Source organism: Nicotiana sylvestris, chromosome 6 (genome assembly GCF_000393655.2).
Source record: "Nicotiana sylvestris chromosome 6, ASM39365v2, whole genome shotgun sequence".
Classification (NCBI taxonomy): Eukaryota; Viridiplantae; Streptophyta; class Magnoliopsida; order Solanales; family Solanaceae; genus Nicotiana; species Nicotiana sylvestris.
In genome coordinates this window covers 212151054-212174664 of record NC_091062.1, presented here as the reverse complement: position 1 = coordinate 212174664, position 23611 = coordinate 212151054, and the positions used below count along the sequence as shown (strand labels likewise).

General features: G+C 32.1%; 2 protein-coding genes across 2 annotated transcripts; both read right to left on the bottom strand.

Moving 5' to 3' along the window:
* Nucleotides 1-10665: 10665 nt before the first annotated feature.
* LOC138872023 (uncharacterized) lies at nucleotides 10666-11286 on the bottom strand. The gene has a single exon (XM_070149968.1). It carries the CDS (start codon nucleotides 11284-11286, stop codon nucleotides 10666-10668), a length of 621 nt encoding a protein of 206 aa, XP_070006069.1.
* A 1505-nt stretch (nucleotides 11287-12791) lies between these two features.
* LOC104213096 (uncharacterized) lies at nucleotides 12792-13649 on the bottom strand. The gene has a single exon (XM_009762517.2). It carries the CDS (start codon nucleotides 13647-13649, stop codon nucleotides 12792-12794), a length of 858 nt encoding a protein of 285 aa, XP_009760819.2.
* Nucleotides 13650-23611: the final 9962 nt, after the last annotated feature.

The window sequence follows — 23611 nt, the reverse complement described above, 5'->3', positions numbered from 1 at the left end:
GTTATAAAATTCATGGTCAGTAAACAAACAATAGTGCAACCATACTAAGAAATAGTTCTAATGACTTGTACAAAGAGATTCATTAAAAAAACATTGGCTGAAAGTCAATATTGATTTAATTTCAGAAAGTCAGTCATTAATTTCAGAAGGTCAGATCATCTGATCCGGTAGAAATTTTACCAAATCAAAAATACAAATTAGGAATTGCACAAATAGCATTGATCTACGTAATATATACATGGTTAAATGATCAATTTTAGCAGCTTATTAGATTCTCAAACACATTTTATGTTATATGTTAGCTCGTGGTAAGATAAAGCTTTTCTTCAAGTGAGTACAGTTGAATGGTCACATTTGAAGTATTTAGCAACGGCATAACCAAATGAACCACTAAATGCAACTTATCTTTCACTTTGTGCAAAGTAAACTGTAACTATTTTTATATCAAAAGCAGAAAAAATAGGAATTGCACAAATAGCATTGATCTACGTAATATATACATGGTTAAATGATCAATTTTAGCAGCTTATTAGATTCTCAAACACATTTTATGTTATATGTAGCTCGTGGTAAGATAAAGCTTTTCTTCAAGTGAGTACAGTTGAATGGTCACATTTGAAGTATTTAGCAACGGCATAACCAAACGAACCACTAAATGCAACTTATCTTTCACTTTGCGCAAAGTAAACTGTAACTATTTTCATATCAAAAGAAGAAAAATAAATTAAGAAACCAAAAATTTTAACCACACAACAGTAGCCATATCAAACAGCAAATGTATTATTTTGGGATTATCAGAAGACCAGAAATGGGAACCACGTTACCTTTTGATTCTATTAAGCACATCAATAGGAAGTCCAATAATTGGTCAATTTTACATGAAGAAAATGAAGTGTTTGAACAACTTTTACGTCAAGCCTTAATTTCAAACCAATCCAAAATGTTATGTCACAATGATTTAAGTTAAATGAGCTAAGCTTTTTAGGTTTAATTTCTTTTCTCTCTTTCTTTCCGATTTTAGGTTTAATATTGTTCATCATAAAGCGTAATAAGAAGGCTCTAGGTTTAACATTTTCAACTATTCTTTTCCCTTGGTCAAACCAAAACTTTCTTACCCTTCTAAACAGTAGTCAAAAAGAAAATTCATTTCTTGTAAAATAGTGTTTAGCTTCAGAAAGTTCAATGTAGTGAGTTCTTGGGAAAACATAATACAGTTAGAAAGAATCCAATTTGTCAATGGCAGGCAGGCCCAGTTACACAAGTTGGCACATAGGAATTGTTGAGTAATGACTGCAACTAAGCTGCTTGATAGTGTAATAGCGTTAACCCCATCAAATTTGAAAGCAATACCCAATTGAATTTCAGTTGATTTTTAAAAAATCCACAGCGATTGCGAAATCTATTAATGGAGAAGGAGACCTCCAAATTATTACATAATCACACAGTTTTTCCAATTTATCCAAAATCATAATAAGAGAATAAAAGAAATTAGGGCTTTTAGCATAAGGATAAATTTTGGAGTGCAAGGGTAGAAATCAAGAGGAACAAAGTCAATGAAAAAGAAGGGTACCTAACAGTAGCGAGAGAGAACCAAATTCGCCGCCTAAGAAGAGTGTTGTTTCAGTTCACTGCATCCAAACGTTTGCTGTAACTTGTCGTAGTTATCCTACTGAGCGAATGTTTTAACAGAAGAGAGTGAGAGCGAAACACGTGTGCAATATCAAAGACGGTGGAATTTTACTGAGTTACAAATAACTATCTTTTTAGATTTTTGGTTTTTCATGGGCTGGCATGAAGCATTTGGGCCAGACATGCATGTTTATGACACTGACAGATGCAGAGAGGTTACGCGGAAGAAGTTCAAAAATTCTGTGCGTTGTTATCTCATAGACAGCATGGTCAACCAACTTTAGCAACCTGTTGCTATACGGAAGCGCAGGGAAATTTCTCATAGCACAAAAGGCAGATGAAAATACCTAACTGCCTTCATGTCGGCAAGCAGAGATGACAACGGTCTCCTGCTTGCTCTAGGGATCTTCTATATAGTTAGAAAGAATAAAGAGCAATTTTGATCTGCAATGGCAAACTGATGCATTTTATGATTAATAGATCCTTAGCTTTCTCTATCTTGACTAAATTAGGGAACAACAGAATAGCAAGACGATTTTTATGTTACTATACTATAACAATATCCAAACAAAAATAACGATAAAGACTACAAATGAAAGTGTCGAAGCAGGTCTTACAGTGAGAAGGTGTTTAACTTTGGGCCTATTACTACAAGAATCACAATCCTCTTTCTGGATTATTGAGGACGAATCAGATAAAATTCTAAATTTTATCAATTTCTCAAATTTCCAAACCCTAGCACCATCCACCAATTTTTCCCAAATAGAAATCCTAATCTTACAATACATTACACCAAGACCAGCCCTTTTACACAGGAAAATACAACAAATTACACAACTGAGAAATCCCATGATATAGAGAAAGTAAGAGAGAGATGTGATCGAATAGCAGAAAAGGCAACTAAATGAGGAAAATGTATATTACCAATTATGGTACAACTCTTCTGAGTGAAACCCCTTGCTGCACAAAGTTGTGAGAAAGAAACATTTACCCTTGGTGCAGAAGAAGAGCAGGGAAAAATAAACCTCGTATAAATTTTTAGCTAAGTGGGATTGTTGTGAGAAGTTGTAGGAGGAAAGGATGCGTTCTATTTGTAAACAACTCTCTCTGCCCAGATAGGGTAAGCTCTGCGTACACACAATACTTCCAGACCCCACTAAATAGGATTATACTGGATTGTTGTTGTCCTATAAATTTTTAGCTAGATTAGCACCAAAGTTACCTCCAGCTGTCAGGGGAAAAAGTCCATGTCGTATGCTATTAATACACTGACTTAGCAAAAAAGGCAAAGCCTGCAACTTTTAGAGCTATTTTACCTATATAAGTGACCCTTTAAATTGTCAGAGAAGTTGTCTTTACTTACTAAATTGTCTTATGGCATTCAACGTAATATAATAAAGAAAACAGTGGCAAAATTCTGTAGCCTAAGCAGGCATGTAGATGACACTGACTTATAAGTGGCCCTTTAAATTGGCTGAGAAGTTGTCTTTATTTACTAAATTCTGTTATGGCATTCAACGTAATAATATAGAAAAACAGTGGCAAAATTCTCTAGCCTAAGCAGGCATGTTGATTACACTGACTCCTGATGGAGCTCAATTGTCGCTTCTATAATAAGAGAATTTTGGTGCATTTGCATCTATACCCGTTTTTTGGGTCACGTTTTAACTTATACCCGCTTTGCAAAAAAAATTACAAGCATACCCACTTTTCGCGTAACTTCAATCATACGGGCCTGAAGTAGCAAAGACAATCACGCAAACTTCAGCATTCTAGTAGACGACCTGAAGTAGCAAATTGCTGAACCAAGTGTTGGCTGAAGTTTTTGTTTGTAATTGTTGAACTTAAGCATTCTAGTACCTGAAGTTTTGTTCTCTATTTGCTGAAGTTTTTGTTTGTAATTGTTGAACTCAAGTATTCTATTAGCTGAAGTTTTGTTCTCTATTTGCTGAACTTCAGCATGTTTTAGCTGAAGTTTTGTTCTATATTTGCTGAACTTCAGCACGTTTTAGCTGCACAACCCATGCTCTCAAGATATGTCAACAATCTTACCATAAGTTGAATATGAAATCGTGAAGTACTCTGAAAACTCAGCACATGTTTGTGAGGATTTCTCCATAAAACCATCAAATATGAATGGACTTCATATGATTTCAAGTAATATAATCTAATATATAGCTAAAAACCACATTTAAATTCTAATCTATAGTTATATATAAACTTTCAAATTTGGACTGAAACTAAATTATCAAGCTCAGGTGAAGAAGAAGAAGAAGAAGAAGAATAAGAAGAAGAAGAAGAAGAAGAAGAAGAAGAAGAAGAAGAAGGAGGAGGAGAAAGAGGATTGTAACTGTTTAAAAAGTGGGTACAAGTTAAAACTTTTAAAAAAAATGGTATAGGTTAAATGGGGCCGACCAAATAGGGCGCCCAGTGCAATTTTTACTATAATTTCTGCATATCATCCTAGTCCTCTGTTTTCACTCCTTATGTTTCATTTTATATGACACTATTTCATTTTTAGTCTGTTAAAAAAAGAATGACATCTTTTTATATTAACTTAAAAATAATCTAACTTTAAATTTCTCATTTCATCCTCAATAACTCGATTTTATAGCCACAAAAATATCATAACAAGTTTAACATAAGTTTTAAAAGTATTTTTTTCCTTTTTAAATACCGTGACTAGTTAAACACCTTCACATAAAAATTAAATGAAGAAAGTTATTATATTTTCCTTTATTTGTAATTTGCTAAATCATTCTTTATTAGCAAAGATGTTCTGCCTTATCATATCAGTTGAGTGCCACTCCCCCCCCCCAAATCCCCCCCCCCACACACACACAAAAAAAACTGATTTAAAGTGATCGTTCAAGGGGGTTTTAAATTATTTTTTTACGTGTTAGGGTATTAAAAGAGGCATAAAGTTAAGCTACAGGGTAACTTAGCTACACAATATATTTTTTTCTATTATAAATTATGAAACAATTTACCATCTCTATTATTTCCTCACACATAATTCAACCGAAATACCACATCTATTTGCAAAATAAATGTTTTGACATCTGCAACGATAACATGCACTTTTTCCCCTGACTTTTACTCAGTTTTATTGTATTAGACCAAATATGCACCACTTTTGCATACTATAGGGACTATTATTGCTCATCTCATAAAATAGGAACTATTATTGCTCATCTCATAAAATAGGGACTATTTCAGTAAACCCCACAATTTAAGGGACGATTTTAATTTTTTCTCTAATGACCCAGATTATACTCCCTTTGTCTCAAATTATCTGTCGTGTTTTTCTTTTACACGCCCTTTAATAAATATTCGTTAGGAAAGAGATTAGATTATTTTACTCTTATTTATATCTTAAAATAAAATCTCTCTTCATTGAATATTTATTCTATTTAGTTGTTATCTTCATCTTCAAGAACAATTATTACTAAGGGTAAAAATGAAAAAAATAATAATTACTGTTATCGTGAATTTTTAAAATGACAAATAATTTAAGACAATTATTTTTAATAACCATGGCTGATAATATAAAAGTATGATACGGAGGGAGTAATACTCAAGGTCAACTTTACAATGATATGATTCATATGGCGAGTATACACATTCAAGTTCTATCTTTTCTTAAATGTCGATCTAGAATAGATTTTTTTTAAGTAAGAGAATTATTCTAAATTATTGCTTAAAACCAAGTCTTACCATAATTTTATTATTCAAGCACCACCAACAATTTATTAACTCTAAACCAGCCGTTAGCACCCACAAAAATTTTGCAAGTGAAAAACCATTTTTTGGAGGCTATTCCAAGTTAATTTAGTTTTCTTTTTTACATATCAATTGACCAACATCAACATGAGAGATGTGAGAAGTTCTTTATTAGCTGAAGCTAGACCGCCCCTTAAATTTGTCCGACTTTTTTATTTAGATATCTTAACTGAAAAATTGTACCCATTAAGTACCGATCTCGAAGCAAATTGCACGGGGCGCTCTATTTGGTCTCCCCCATTTAACTTATACTTATTTTTTAAAAAAGCTTTAACTTGTACCCACTTTTTAAATAACTTCAGCCCCCTTTCTTCTCCTCCTCCTCCTCCTTCTTCTTTCTGCTGCTGTTGGTGTTGCTATGAAACTTCAGTTCATAGGATGACTGCCATAAATATGTTTATCAGATTATTTAAAAATAAATTATAAATAATTACGTAAGTTAGTAGACAATAATTTGTGAATATTTCCACGTACGTAAGTTAGTAGACAATGATAATTCTGTTCTTTTCACGTTTATTGTTTCCAAAAATTTATGATTTAGATACTATTGGCAATCTGATTATTTATCTAGTATGTTGTAAAGCTTTTTCAAAACTTCAGCTTATATAGTGCTGAAGTTTTTACAAATGAACTAAATAACTTAAGCAACTTCTACTGAAGTTTTTGAAAAAGTTTTATAACAAAACTAATGAATCACGACAAAAAACTTCAGCTTTTAGTGCTGAAGTTTTTACAAATGAACTAAATAACTTCAGCATCTTCTGCTGAAGTTTTTGAAAAAACTTATTAAGGACAAAAAAACTTCAGCTTATTTAATGCTGAAGTTTTTATAAATAAATTAAATAACTTCAACATCTTCTGCTGAAGTTTTTAAAAAAGCTTAATGACAAAACTAATGAGTCCAGGACAAAAAAAAACTTTAGCTTATTTAGTGGAATTACAAACAAAAACTTCAGCTACTATGCTTAAGTTCAGCAATTACAGACAAAAACTTCAGCAAATAGAGAACAAAACTTCAGCTACTATGCTTAAGTTCAGCAATTACAAACAAAAACTTCAGCACACTTGCTACTTCAGACCCGTCTACTAGAATGCTGAAGTTTTGCGTGATTGCCCTTGATACTTCAACCCCGTATGCTGAAGTTATGCGAAAAAGTGAGTACATTTGCAATTATTTTTACAAAATGAGCACAAGTTAAATGTGACCCAAAAAACGAATATAGATGCAAATGCGCAGCAAATTATGTCTATTGAGCATAAATTGTTGATATGACACGACATTTGTAATACTTTTTGTTTATTTTGATCTCTTTGCTTTTGTCTCCTTCAATCTCAATGCGCTGCTAGGAGCATATCTACAAGGAGGGGTATGTATGTGAACTTATACTTTTCTCCTTAAGTAATATTAGTATTAGTACTCGCGCGATGCGCAAACACAAATTATATCAAATTGTAATCTATGTTGTTTGAATTATGTACAAATAACCTTAAAATATAAACTTTACATATAAAAGTTATATAACATTAGATATTAATTTTGAAGTAAGATATAAAATTATTATTCAAATCTCGTAGTAGACAACTTTTATTTTATTTGTGGCAACTAATCCCTTGATTTTAGTACTTGTATTTCGTTTCGGTGTCAATATTAAAAAATACTAAATATGTCATGTTGTGATCTGTGTTGTTTGAGCACATTATATCATATTAATTTAAGAAAATTCTTATTATCACTTTGTTTTTGACTAAAAGTCAAATATGTCTTGTTCATCACATCATTTTATGCAAATTCTTTTTTATTTTTGTTCTTTTCTTATAGTTATTGTATTATTTATTATTTAATATTATTATACTGTCATATAATTTTTTTATTAGATTAATAATTTAATTAATATCTTGCTTATTATCTTTTGAATAGTCTTTAATAAATATAAATATTTTATTCTTGAAATTTGGTATATTTTTATGCTTGTATCCTCTTATTCGGAATTTTTTAATCATTTAAATTTATCAGTAATATTTTTAAATATAATTTAATTATTTAATTTATTTATTTTTCAATTAATTTAAAGTATAAATCACACTACCTTTATTTTTTTTTATAAATCTCTTCCCTACTATATTTTAAATAGTTTTTATATTAATATTTTACCTATAACCAAAATAATATCATATTTTATTTTAAATTGTAACTTTGAATTAGTCTAAAATATTAATACATAAGTTATTTGATTATTACGTTCCAAATATATTGAGTTCTCTTATAATTATTTTTGTATTAGATGCAACTAAATTTTCTTTTCTTTTTAGCTTTAAGATACAAATTTAATTTTTAATTATCATTAGTAAAATTACCTATATTAGAAATTAATTTATATTTTTAGAATTTTAATTTAATCATAGAAAAATATTTCTTAATTGTTGGAACACATTATATCTAAATATTATAGTAATATTTTTACTGTTTTATTTCTTTACATGACATTTTCAAAAATAAAAAAAATTATGAAATAAAAAAATCTTATCTTAAATTTAAATAATTCTTATCATTCTATGTTGTAAATTGGACCGCATTTTCAAAATATTATGTTATTCTTTCAAACTTAATCTGACTGCACTCAATTCAGATATTAATCATAGGAAAATATTTTCTTAATAGTTTGAACACATTATATCTAAATATTGTAGTAATATTTTCATTGTCATTTTATTTCTTTACGTAAATTTTTTTCCTTTTTAGTTTTAAGATTCAAATTTAATTTCTAATTTTCATTAGTACCTATATTATGTATTTTTAAATATGCATTTATTTTTTTATTTTTCATAAATAAGACTTCAATTTCGTTGTATTCTCCATAGTTTGAACATTCTCAATATAGTTTTAAGAACTTTCTAATCTCAAATTCAAATAGTCTTTCCCTTTCTTTCTAATAGTAAATTTTTAATAATTTAATATAATTTTGCTATTTTTAATCTAATATATAGTTTTATTACGTTTTATGTGGCTTTTCATCAATTTGTAACTTTTTTAATATCACTAACACTACTATTCTTTATATAATATAGATAAATATATATAAATTTTTGTAATCATAAAATAAATATTTATTTTATTTTAAAAATATTTCTCGAAAATTTTAAAAAATTTAAGTTTTGATAATATTTTTAAGTATTGTATATTTACATTTAATTTATTTTCTAAACTGCTGATTTACATATTTCCTCACATTATCTCTAATTTATTTTTTATTATTCAATATTTTAGTTTTTGATTTTATCTATTAGACTTGAGTTATGTGGACTTATCCATATTATGATTTTTCTTATGATAATATAAAAAACTTTCTCATCTTAAATTTAAATAAGTTTTACCCTTTTCTTTATAATAAAAAATCTGAATTTTTTTCTCTATTTCTTAATATATATATATATTTTTATTTTTATTTTTTATTAAATTTTTTGTAATCATAAAATAAATATTTATTTTGTTTTAAAAATATTTCTCGAAAATTTTAATTTTTTTAAGTTTTAATAATATTTTTAAATATTGTATATTTACATTTATTTTATTTTCTTAACTTATGATTTGCAAATTTTCTCACATTATCTCTAATTTATTTTTATTATTCAATATTTTAGTTTTTGAATTTATCTATTAGACTTGAGTTATGTGGATTTTTCCATATTATGACTTTTCTCATCATAATATAAAAAACTTTCTCATCTCAAATTTAAATAAATTTTACCTTTTTCTCTATGATAAAAAATCTGAATTTTTATTTTTTCTCTATTTATTAATATATATAAATTTTTGTAATCATAAAATAAATATTTATTTTGTTTTTAAAATATTTCTCGAATTTTTTTAATTTTTTAAGTATTGTATATTTAAATTTATTTTATTTTCTAAACTTATGATTTACAAATTTCCTCACATTATCTCTAATTTTTTTTATTCAATATTTAGTTTTTGATTTTATCTATTAGACTTGAGTTATGTGGACTTATCCATATTATGATTTTTCTTATCATAATATAAAAAAATTTCTCATCTCAAATTTAAATAAGTTTTACCCTTTTCTCTATGATAAAAAATCTGAATTTTAATTTTTCTATTTGTTCTTTATTTATAATATTATATTATTCAATAACTAATATTATTACATTGTCATGTGAATTTTTATTAACTTGTTTGAATTTAATATTTATTTCTACCCCACTCATTCTAAATATAATATTGATAAAAATTTAAAAACTTTCTCATCTCAAATTCAAATAATTTTTATCATTCTATTTTCTAATTTGGACCGCATTTTAAAAAGTATTTTATGCTTTCAAATTTAAACTTACTGTAAATTTATATCTAAATATTGTAGTAATATTTACGTATAAAATATTCGTTTGCGTGATTTATCAATATTAATATGACTTTGTTATTAAACTATTTTTTCTTGATTATTTAATTTTTTTACCTTATAAATAATTTGTATACTTTATGTAAGATCTTAATTTGCTTCTTGAATTTATTTAATTTTTAAACTCAATAAATTTTTAATATCGTAAGTAACTTTTAGTTTTTTTTATAGCTCCAAAGTACAAATAGTCATAGCTTATCTCAATTTATGTCTTTCTATATTTTTTTATTCTAGTTTTTTAATTAATTTTTTACCTCCATATTTCCATCTAATATAGAAGAAAATTTATGAGTGAATATACACACACACACACACACACACACACACACAAATATACATATAAATATAAATATAGATATAAATATAATTTTTTTATTCCTAAATTTTAATTTATTTTTGTACTTTTATCTTCTTACTTGGAACTCTATTTTCATTTAAATATTTCAATAATATTTTTGAGTATTATTTAATTATTTAATATACTTATACTTAATTAATTCAAAGTATAAATATTCTCACACTATCTCTATTTTCCTCTAACATCCTCTTCCCTACTATGAATTTTTAATTAGTTTTTTACATTAATATTTTACCAATAAACAAAATATATAATATCACATTTTATTTTAAGTTATAACTTTGAATTAGTTTAAAATATTAATAGATAATTTTTTTATTATTATATTTTTTTGGAAGGAATTCTTTTTTTTTTGGTAATTAAACTTTGTATTACCGGGGAAAATATTTACAAGTAAGTCAAAAAAACCTTACAAGATAGCCTTCTTTCCTATACTTCACCCACTCCCCATATGCTGTTATATACACTTATATCTAACTATTACACTGGGTACCAATCTAGTCTATGTAGTATCCCCGCTGTATGTTTGGTACTTCGACAATGTATCACTTGAATGATCTTCTTACTCATTGCTTTCCAACTTGTCACTTTTGCTTGAAAAATTCTAGTATTCCTTTCTTTCCATACATGGTATACTGTTGCTGCTACTGCCATTTTATATAACTTTGCAGCAGCTGTATTTCTTTTAGTCTTCTTTTCAGCCCATCGTAGTTCCTCATCCCAACCAGCTACAGGTCTTCTAATTCCTTGCCATGTTAACAACGCGCTCCACAATGTTTTCGTATATGTGCATTCAAAAAAAAAGTGTTGTATAGTTTCATTGGCTTGGTTGCACAATACACACTTCTGATCCACCTGCAATCCCCGCTTCTGCAATCTATCCTTTGTGTATAGCTTCCCATGAGCTGCCACAGTTAGAATAAATGTCCATCGTGGGCATCCTGTATTATGGCAGACTAACCTTCTCCAACTAACTTTTTCAAATCTTCCACGCAAACTGTGATATATGTTTTTGATTGAGCAGCTTTGCATATTCATGATGTATTCATAGCTGAGTCCTGCATCCACGAATGTCTCCTTTGCTTTTAAGATCTTATTCATTATCCACGATGCTTGTTTTAGTTGAACATCCCATATGTGTCTTCCTTTGATATAGTAGCTATGTATCCACTGGATCCACAATTTCTTTTTCTCCTTGCACAAATTCTAGAATTGCTTACAGATGGCAGCCTTGTTCCATACAGCTATATTCATAATGTTGAAGCCTCCTACAGATTTAGGCAAGCAGACTTTCTCCCATGCAAGTAGAGCCTTCTTCGATATACTTCCTTCGCCAGTCCACAAAAAACTTCTACACATTTCTTCAATTAACTTTGTAATCTTTTTAGGCAACACAAAAACTTGTGCCCATTATGTCTGTATAGAGAATAGCACACTTTTTATCAGTTGGACTCTGCCAGCATAAGATAGAAATTTGGTAGTCCATGACTCTATTCTTCCCATTATCTTGTCGATTAGAGGTTGGCACTGGGCTATGGATACTCTTTTTGAACTTAGTGGGGCACCTAAGTACCTTACTGGCAGCTTAGCCTTTTGAATTCCTAGAAACTCTAGGATTTCCTCTTGATCAGCTTGTGATACTCCACCAAAGAAGATGGAACTCTTGTGTTTATTGATCATCAGGCCAGAAGCATTTGAGAACTCCATGAAGCATTGGAACAAGAGCTTTATTGAGCCTATATCACCCCTGCAAAATAATAAAAGGTCATCAGCAAATCCAAGCTGCAAGATTTCATCTTTGCACACTTAGGATGGTAGTTGAAATCTGGTATCTGGTTCAATGTTTTGAGGCTTCTTGTTAAGTACTCCATTGCCAGCACAAACAAAAATGGAGACATAGGGTCTCTTTGCCTTAACCCCTTTTTGGCCTCAAATGGTTTTGTCAGGTTTCCATTTATCATCACAGTATAAGTCACAGTCTCCATGCATGTCATAACCCATTTCACAAATTTGTCAGGAAAAGCCAATGCATTTAGAACTTGCTCCATGAATGGCCATTCAATTGAGTCATAAGCTTTCTGCATATCCAGTTTCATCATACATCTGGGTGATACTCCTCTTCTTCCATAGCCTTTCATTAATTCATGGCTTAGAATTATGTTATCAGCTATCACTCTTCCAGGCACAAAAGCTGATTGTGTGTTGTCTACTAAGTCCTCCATAACTTCCTGCAATCTCCTGGTTATAACCTTGGAGATCACTTTGTATAGAACTGTGCAACATGAGATAGGCCTATATTCTTTAATACTCATAGGGTTCTGACTTTAGGCACTAAAGTTATTGCTGTGCAGTTGATAGGTTTATGCATATGTGTTGTTTCAAAGAATTCCAACACTGCCATTGTTATATCCTCACCTACAATCTGCCAAGTCTTCTTGAAAAATAAGGCATTAAACCTATCATAACCAGGTGCTTTAAGGTCACTGATACCCTTCATGGCTTCCCACACTTCCTCCTTGGAGACTGGCTTTATTAGCTGAACCTGTTGGTCTCTATTTAATGTTGTTCTCTGCTTCATGGTATTTGGATTGATGGCTGGTATGCTGTCAACTCTTGATCCAAGCAATTTTTTTATAGTATCCTAGTATCTCTGCTTCTATATCTTCCTCCATCATGAGCTGAGTTCCCACCTCATTTGTTAAGTTTTGGATTTCATTCAAGTGATTCCTGTTCTTCATTTGTGCATAGAAGTAGGCTGAATTAGAATCTCCCAACTTCAACCATTGCACTCTTGACTTTTGCCTGTATATGCTTTCTTCTATCTTTCCCCATTTTTCTAATTCACCCTTCAGTTCTTTTTCTTTGTCACTTAGCTCCTTATTCTGCAGCTTTGAGCTCATTTCCTCTTGTATTCTCTGTAGCTTCCTCCTTATCTCTTTGATCTTTCCATCGACCCCTTTGTAATGCTGAGTATTTAGGCTCTTGATAGCTTCTTTTACCCCTTTAAGATTGTTCCATACTGTCTGCATTCTACCATTTGTGCTCCTATCCTTCCAAGCTTCTTCAATGTGTTGCATGAACTGAGGGTGGTCAGCAATACAGTTAAATAACTTGAAAGGCCTATTCTTCTTTCCTTGTGCCTGACAGATTTCTAGCTTCAATGGTGAGTGATCAGATACCATTGGTTCCAGCACCTGAACTTTCACATTTGGCATTGTCATCATCCAAGTAGTATTTACAAGTCCCCTGTCAATTCTGCTATAGGTATGATTATTAGTCCAGGTGTAGTTCCTCCCCACATACTGCAACTCATTCATTCCTGTATCCCTCATATACTCCTTAAAATCTTTTGTTTCCATATCTCGGACATCTGTACCACATAGTCTATCTTGTGGATGCACAACAACATTATAGTCTCCCATAGCTAGCCAAGGTCCTTGTTGTATGCTGTGGATTTGCCTCATCTTGTCCTATAGCTTCAACCTGTCTTTAACAGTATGTAATCCATATATTGCTGAAAAACTAAACATAACAGCTTTTGCAATAACTCTGACTTGACCATGTATCAGTTGCTCCTCTATTTCCACTGGCTCAAAAGTGTATATCCTAGGATCCCACATGAGCCAGATTCTGCTTTTATGGTTTATAGTTGAGTTAGAAATCCATTCCCAACTAGGTGCTAGCTTCTTTATCACTGCATTCTCTTTTTGATTTTTTACTCTATGCTCTACTAATGTTATTATTGCTTTATTATTCCATTTTATAAATTCTTTTATCTCCTTTTACTTATAAGTCTTATTCAGTCCCCTCACATTCCAAGTTATCACACTCATACAGGTATAAAGTATGGGTGGTGATACAGCCCCTGCACCTTTTAACTCCTCTCTTGCATTGTACTTGTACCTGGCTCATCATATGCTTGATTTATTGCTAGGTTTTGTAATCCATTGCTTCCCAATATCTCTTGCTCCTTAGCTTTTTTAGCTTTAGCTGCCCTTGCTGCTGATTTTCCTAGGACAGTTATCCACCCCCCTTCCTTTCTCTGAGCATCATTGTTTATTGGATCTGGTTCACTCTGTTGATTAATCACTACTGCTTCCTACTGTACTTCAGCCTTCTTCACATTATCATGTTGCCTGTCAGTTCTGAGCCATACTTGCTTATTTTTTATGATCTTCCTCTGCTGCACCACTCTTTGGAGTTGTACTGTTTTAATCTCTGCACAATCATGTCCAATTTTCAGACATTTTGTGCAGTATTTTGGCTCCCAATCATAGGTGACTTCCTGTTGGATTAACTTCCCTTTATGATCCTGTAGCTTCACATATCTAGGTAGAGGCTTTGTGATGTCCATTTCTATCAGCATACGTGCATAAGAAATCCTAACTGAACCAGTAGTACATTCATCTGCATATATTGGATTTCCTAATGTGCTCCTATCTTACTTAAAGCTTTCATGCCCCAGCAATTTATGGGTAAGTTTGGAAACCTCACCCATAGGGGAATGGTTTTCAGGACCTCATCATGTACATTAAAATCATCCGACCAAACCTTCATTATCATAGGCTTGTTATTAATCGTATGTGGCCCAGAGTACAACACTTGATCCCTCTCCTCTAAATTAGTGAACCTTATTACAAAATATCCTTCATTATGATAGAAGATTTGTGGTTTCACTGGAAACTTACCCACTAAGGTCAGAAATCGATCCATAGCTCCAATTGTAGGTGTTTCCCCAATCACATATAGAACAATAGCAGAACTCCATTTCTCAGTTTCTAGTTCAACATCTTCAATTTCTAGCTTCGCGATTTTTTCCCCATTTTGAACTGTTGGAGCTATGTACTGTAAATTCATCCCTTTAATAGCCAATTTATTCCCTGCAACCACGTTTGCCTAGGATTGGTCCATGGTCATCTTCCTTGCTTCTCCTTGCTCGCCGTCTTTAACAGTACCTGAGCTGCATGGTACTGTTACATTCTTATTCTGTTTCTCTCCTTGTGTTTGTACTTCCTTTTGTCCAGATCCGTCAATTATAGCTCGCTCAGCTGTGGGAGTAGCTATAATTTCCTTCGATTTGCCTTTACCCAGTGATAGATCTACATCTACTCTGTTTAGCTCACTTTGCATGCTTCTAGGAGTACAGTTTTCACTCGGCTCCTCAATTCGTAACCCTTTTGGTGACACAAACAGCTCCAGCACAACACTCCTTGTTTCCGTTGATCGCTGATCATTCACTGGTATCTTCGTCTGGTTCCGCTTGGGTCTGCCTCTCCCTCTCATGGCTTCCAAGCGCACGTTAGCAAAGCCACGTTAACGTGCGCCAAGAGAGAATGTTATCACTATTTACACTAGTTCTTTTATTATATTTTAAATCCATTGAATTTTCTTATAATTGTTTTTGTATAACGTGTAATTAAATTTTCTTTCTCTTTTAACATTAGGATACAAATAGACTTTAATTTTCGATCATAAAATTACCCACACGAGATATTTATTTTGTATTTCCTTAGTTTTAATTTGTTATCCAATTTTTAGTTTTTTATCTAGTAAAACTTTAATTTTGTAGTCCTATCCATAGTTTGAGCGTTTCACCATAATTTTAATCTAAATCTCAAGTTTCTTTTTGATTTAAAAGATAAGTTATATTATATTAAACGTTGCGTACAGAGGCGGGATGCATACCTTGCATCCTATTACAAGCATAGGCACCTGCATTGGGTGCTATAATATTTTGTCCAACTATTTTACTACTACGCATAGGTCTACTACTATTAACATTCATATTTACAATATTGTAATCACTAGAGTTAGGCCTATCATTATCCAAAACAGGTCCATGCACTACACTTTTTTCCCTCTCAAAAGTGACCTTGCTAAAACTGGGCTGTCATTAAAAATATGCACCATTGATTGTAAGTCAAAATTGCAGCCCTCTTTTGCCAGTTTGTCCGCAACTCCATTCCGCTCTCTATACGCATGCATTACTATAGGTTTACCAAACCTGTCCAGGAGGTACCTGCAATCAGAAATTAAATTATTAGGTATGTCTTTAGTGGAAGTGAGTAATCTTAGTAAATCCTTTGAGTCCACTTCTACTTCCAGTGGTAGTAGATTACGATCAAGAGCTAATTGGAGTCCTTGCATTAAAGCATATGTTTTTGCTGTAGTTGCTGACTCTGCTGTAATTGATGCTGCAAATCCTGTTACCCATTCCGCATTTGCATTTCGTATTAAACCACCAATACCAGACTTACTGTTATTATGAGTACCGTTAGTGTTTAGTTTATAGAAAGGAAATTTAGGAGGTTTCCATTTAATATTTTGTTGTCTCTTTCTCCTAATAGTATGCTTTTTAGCAATAAGATATGTAAATTCAGCAGCTTGTTGAGTAGTTAACTCCGTAGAAGCTATTGATGTACTATGTTTATAACAATTATTATTCCGGGCTAACCAAATATTCCATAAACTCAAAGACAAGTATGTGGTTGGATTTATCTTGTATGAAACATAAAAGTTTTTGAAAGTTATAAGCTTATGAATCCAATTAGAATCATTCGAATCTTGTGATAAGTAAATGATATAATCAAGTATACCCAAAGTCTGCCAATGTGTTTTAGCACTAATGCGTTCTAGAAACAGATGCTTAGTGTTTTCATCTTTCTCATGGCAATATTGACATGTAGCATCTTGAATGATGTTGCAATATTTGAGATATTTCATAGCATGTAGTCTTTCTTTAAAAAGCAACCATATGAACCCTTTGATTTTGGGTTGAACAGGTAGCCTCCAAATCCAGTCGTAATTTATATAATTTGTTATAGTAATATTATGTTGTGTATCTAATATATTATACATGGACTTAGTACTGAAAATACCCGTAGGAGTTAAACCCCAGAAAATTCTGTCAACTTTGTTACCATATTTTGAAATATAAACCGATTTAATTAGATGTCTAATGGTATTGGGTAGGTCAAAAGGAATTTTATTCCAATCCCATCTCTCATTATTAGTAAAGGATGATATAGTCATGTCTTGATACTCCAAAGGTAAAGGTCCATAGATAGTTGATCTAATAGTTGTACCGGGTGCAATCCATGGATCCTCCCATAGCCTAATGTGTGTGCCTCTTTCTATATTCCATTTTATGCCTAACTGGCATAGGTTCCAACCAGTGATGATGTTAGACCAAATATTGGAATTTCTTTTAGCATGAGAAGTATGTAGATATTTGGACAGTAACACCTTAGCCCACATAGTGTTTGGTGAATTAAATAATCTCCATGCTAAACTTGCTAATAAAGCATTGTTCTTATATCTTAACTTTTCTATTCCTAATCCACCAGTATATTTTAGCTTCGTAATATCATCCCATTTAACAAGATGCAATTTCTTTTTCTCCAAAGTAGAACCCCATAGGAAATTTTGTTGATACTGATCTAGCTTATGGAGAATATTAGAAGGAATATGTATATATTGCATTATATGATTAGAAAGTTGATTTAATGTAGATTTTATTAAAGTGGCTCTTCCTGCCAGTGTTAAGAATTTAGACTTCCAGCCTGCTAATTTATTCTTGAAATTATCAAGCAAAAATTTGAAATCAACATTTCTAGGCTTTGCTTGGAACATGGGGAATCCTAAATATTTTCCGAAAGAGGTTCCTTCTTTCATACTAAATGAGTTTATTGCAAAAACCTTATCATTAGTACTACAATTCTTAGAGAAAAATAACTTAGATTTATCAAAGTTAATCTTTTGCCCTGAGCATTCTGAGAAGTTATTGAACACATCAATAATTGCATGGGAACTTTTAGTAGTTATTTTAGAAAATAACATTATATCGTCTGCGAAGAAAAGATGCGATAGTGATGGACCCTTATTAGAAATCCGGATAGGTTGCCAATTTAAGTAGTCCACTGATTGTGATATATTTCTAGATAATAATTCCATACACATAATGAATAAATAGGGTGGCAAAGGATCTCCTTGATGGATTCCTCTTGAAGGTGTAAAATATTGGGTACTCGAACCATTGATTAAAATAGAGATTGATGTAGTTGTCACACAGGACATAATTAAAAAGATCATTGATTGAGGAATATTAAAGTAAACTAAAGCATGTCTTATAAAAGGCCATTCTAATCTATCAAATGCTTTTTCTAAATCAAGCTTTAATAACATGGCAGGAGATTTCCCTTTCATTTTAGCAAGATAATTTAAGGCTTCTTGTACTATTATGGCATTATCACAAGCTCTTTTACCTTGTTGGAAGCTTATTTGTGTTGCTACTATAATATTTCCTATAATTGGTTTAAGCCTATTAACTATTGTTTTAGTAATTAATTTATAGACCGTATTACAAAGGCTGATAGGCCTAAATTGTTGGATTCATGTAGGATGCTTTACCTTAGGTATAATGGAAAGAAGAGTCTTATTAAGATCTATTGCGATAGTTTTAGAACTAACACATTTTGACAGAAAGAGGTGACTTTAGCACCTACCTCCCTCCAGTATTTTTGGTAAAAGATTGGATGTAATCTATCTGGTCCTGGAGATTTGTATGGTTTAAAACTATTCAAAACTGTTAAAATTTCTTCTTGCTGAAGTGGTAATTCCATCATAAGTAAATCATTTGAAGAAATATAACAATTATAAGAAGTCCTTATTATATCTTTTGAGATTAGATGATTAGTATGAAATAAATTAGTGTAGTAATTTAGTATTAGATTACAAATTTCAGTACTAGAGTCTACCCAATTCCCAACATTATCTTGTAAAGCAGTTATTTTATTTCTACGACGTCTATGAAGGGTAGATAGATGATAAAATCTAGTGTTAGAATCCTCTTCCTTCAACCAATTTATTCTAGATTTAACTGCCAAAATTCCTCTTCTGAACGAAGAATGTGACTGTATTCCAAATTTAATTGTGTTTCTAGATTATGCAAGAAAACACTAGTAGGATAATGTACTGAAGACTATAAGCCTGCTAATCTAGCTAGTAATTTTCTTTTTCCTTCAAAAATGTTACAAAAGATATTGAAATTCCAACGTGTAGCTATTCTCTTAAAATTTTCAGTAGTAGCTAATAAAGGTACATCATTCATTCATGTTGCATGAACCAGTTTTTGAAATTGAGGATGAGATGTCTACATAGTCTTAAATCTAAAAATTCTATTATAAAGAGGTTGAGAAGGCTCCAAATTAATAAGCAAAGGGCAATGATCAGAGTGAGTACGAGGTAAATGTATAACTGTGGAGTTTGGAAATAAATTTAGCCAATCATAATTAACCAAAAAACGATCAAGCTTTTCTAATATGGTACGTCCATTTCTTTGTTTATTAGTCCAGGTAAACCTACTGCCCTGAAAATCTAAATCAATAAGTCTACATTTATTCATAAAATTAGCAAATTTATCTGACCTATTGTTATTAATTGGTAGACCCCAAACTTTTCCTTAGCTTCTAAAATTTCATTAAAATCTCCCCTATTAACCAAGGCATACCATTGTTAACATGCAGGTTAATTAAACTATTCCAAAGCATATCACGTAATTGATAGAGTCTACTGGCGTAAATAGCAGATAAAATCCAAGTAGGTTTTGTAGGACTAACCTGGACAAGGCAATGTATTTCCTATTCCCCAACTCTCATTTCAATTACATTGATGAGAACAGAATTCCAAAGAACCACTAATCCTCCTATGAGCCCATTTGCAGGAGATTGAGCCATGTTACTAAAGTTAAATTCTTCACGTAGCCTTTCATGGTCATGCAAGTGGGTTTCAAGTAAAATAGCACGAGTAGGTTTATGGTTATCTAATGAAGACCTAAAATGTCTCCTAAACTCTAGATTGTGAGAACCCTTACAATTCCAAACTAGAAAATTCTTGTAAGAATTAGGGTTCCTGGGTTGGGACAAAGGATTCTGAGTCACTAGAGGATCCAGACTCAATGGGAGTTGAAGAAGTGTTGGTATGATCACCATAACATACTTTCCTACGTCGGGATTGGTGGTTGGTCGAAAATTGAGGCTGTATGTAACCATTTCCGGTAGACACTTTAGAATAAACTTTTTTTGAACTGTTCTTTAAGGTTGTAAAACTAAATCCCTTTTAACCACCAAAATTCTGTTCTTGTCTCCCTCATCTCAGCAAGAATTGCTATCAATTCCTCTGTTGTCTCTCTGTCTAGTTCTTGTGGAGAAGGAGGGGGAGAGTGGACTGGGCTCTTTGGTGGAGTAAGACTCTCTAAGGGACTGAGTGGACTGGAATAAGGGCATAGTGGATTGAATGTATCCAGGGGCTGAAACCACGGGGCAAAAATCTAGCCCATGTGATGTGGTGGATAAAAGGGTAAGAGGCTTACAATTTGCTCCCACGCTGGACTCATTTGTGCCATTTGGTGTGACCATGGCTGTTGAGTTGAACTTGAAGCCTGTTGGTCCATCGGAAGAGGAGTCTGAATTGTATACCATTGGTTCATATTGAAAGCCTCCATTCCCAACCTCATTCCTTCCGTCACTATTTCCGCTAAGTGAGTCGGATTTTGTGTCAACAACACCAACTCTTGGTTGTTGAGTTATAGGTTGAATATCAGTGCATAACCCTGCAACCCCATTTCTAGCCAAGATTGGAGAGGGAGATCGGTTGTCATCACCTGAGATGTGTAAATTAGAGGTGATGAGCTATGAGGCAACTGAGGACCATCCATTGAGACGAGGTATATGGAAGATTGACTGCTGGTTCGAATATTCCGACTCATACCTATAAACGTTGGCCTCTGCATTATCTAAGGATGTTTGGTGTTTCTGTGATGCAGAAGTTATACTAGTAAAAGGGTATGGAGTTTGAGTTGAGTAAGGATACGTATTTGAATTTAGAGTAGATAGGATAGAGGACTGATCATGATGATCTTCATATGGTAAATCATCATATTGTTTACCTTGGTTTTGGGGAAGTTCAGGTTGAGAAGGAACAAAATTTACTATAGCATGCAAAGTTGATACTATGCTATTACTTGCCTGGTCCGATGTGTCTATCTTAGGAAGAGTCCCTTATGAGTTGTCTATGTTTAATAGGTTTTGGGGTGTAAAGGCTTGGTTACATGGCATGTCTTGAGTATGTGGCATGCACTCTTGGGAAGACGTGCGAGAATTAACTAAAGATGGTGATTTAAGAGCTATAGAGTTAGTGTTAGGAATAAAGGGATTGATTGATATGGCCGACCACTTTTCATGCGTATAGAAATGGGTTTCGTGTAATTGTTGTGTAGAAAGAGACCCGTTATCCAAGTTATCAACTATTGGGCCTTTACTAGAAATATTTTGGGGGTAGTCTGACGGCCTAGCATTAGAGAGCATATGAAATTGATTGTATAATTTCATATTGGGCTAATTCAGATTTCCTTACCCTTGTAAAGTGACTCGGCCCAAAACAGGTAATGTAGGGTTACCAGACTTACCTGGTAATGGCATCACCGCCTCTACCAGACTTGAATTGTGTGAAAGAAGGGGTAATACCCTCTAGATATTTTCACAAAACCACTCATCGTTTGAAAAATGCTAGTGGTGGTGTAATAGGCATTTCATATAAATTGCCTAGGGCTTATATTTCCCAACAAGATGTTTGTATACCAGAAAGCTTTGTTCTGGTGAAAGACATTGAACGTGATGTTATACTAGGTGTCCCATTTTTCATAAAACTAATGCCTTTTTTATATTGGGATACAAAAATCTTTACATGTACTTATATAGTAAAAGTATCACTTTTGAGTTTATAACTCAGCCAGTTCAAAGATTTTTGAATGAAATTATCTCTAATAATATTTCTTCAAAAGCCAGTCAAATAGAATTTTTGAAGTAGGAGATTTGTTCTATTACTATAGAACAGGATTTACAAAATCCTAAGCTGGTAGAAAAAATTAATTTTCTCAAAAATCAATTTACTGCTTCTATTTGTGGTGACCATCCAAATCAATTTTGGAGTAGAAAGAAGCATATTATAAGTCTTTCTTATGAAGAAGACTTTTCTGAGGATAATATCCCCACCAAGGCTCGGCCTTGTCAAATGAACTCCGATTATTTGGAGTTATGCAAGAAGGAAATTGATTCCTTAAAGCAGAAGGGTTTAATTAGACCCTCAAGGTCCAAATAGTCTTGCACTGCTTTTTATGTTAATAAACATGTGGAACAGGAACGAGGAGTTCCTAGATTAGTCATTAATTATAAACCCCTTAATAAGGTTTTAAAATGGATTAGATATCCCATTCCTAATAAGAAGGATTTACTTGATAGACTACATGATGCCATTATATTTTCAAAATTTGATTTAATATCAGGTTATTGGCAAATCCAGATATCTGAATCAGACAGATATAAAACTGCTTTTAATGTGCCAATGGGCCAATATGAATGGAATGTCATGCCCTTTGGTTTGAAAAATGCACCTTCAGAATTTCAAAAAATTATGAATGATATCTTTCTTCCTTATACGGATTTCATAATTGTTTATATTGATGACATTCTAGTATTTTCAAAAAATATAGAATCTCATTTTAAACATCTTGACCTATTTAGAAAGATTATTATACAAAATGGTTTGGTCATATCAAAACCGAAAATGATGGTTTTCCAAACTTCTGTTAGATTTTTGGGTCATAACATTGAGAGAGGCAGAATCATCCCCATTAATAGAAGTATTGAATTTGCATCCAAATTCCTGATATTATTACTGATAAGACTCAGCTCCAAAGATTTTTAGGAAGCTTAAATTATATTTTCCCTTTTCTAAAGGATCTTGCTAAGGACACAGCTCTTCTTTATGAAAGATTAAAGAAGAACCCTAAGGCTTGGACTGACAGTCAGACTGAAGCAGTCAAGAGAATTAAGCAGAAGGTTAATAACCTCCCATGTTTGACTATCGCCAATCCTACTTGGGCAAAAGTTGTAGAAACTGATGCCTCTGATATTGGCTATGGCAGAATACTGAAACAATGTTCCCCTGTAGATAAACAGGAATACCTTGTTCAATTTTATTCTGGTAAGTGGAATAACTCCCAGAAAAATTATGCGACGGTAGCTAAAGAAATTCTTGCTATTGTTAAATGTGTGATGAAATTTCAGACTGACTTATATAATTAGAAATTTATTATTAAATCTGATTGCCAGGCTGCTAAATTTTTCTTTAATAAAGATTTCAAACATGATGTCTCCAAACAAATGTTTGCTAGGTGGCAAGCTTTATTAGCCCCTTTTGATTTTGAAATTATATACAAAAAGGGTCGGATAATACCCTTCGTGATTTTCTTACAAGAGAATATCTGAACTCATAGTTCTTTATTTAATTGGCTTTACAGATTATGAGGCCTATATACAAACCTCCTCGAGGAAGGGGGAGAGGAAGAACTCCTGTTGAAAACAGAAGC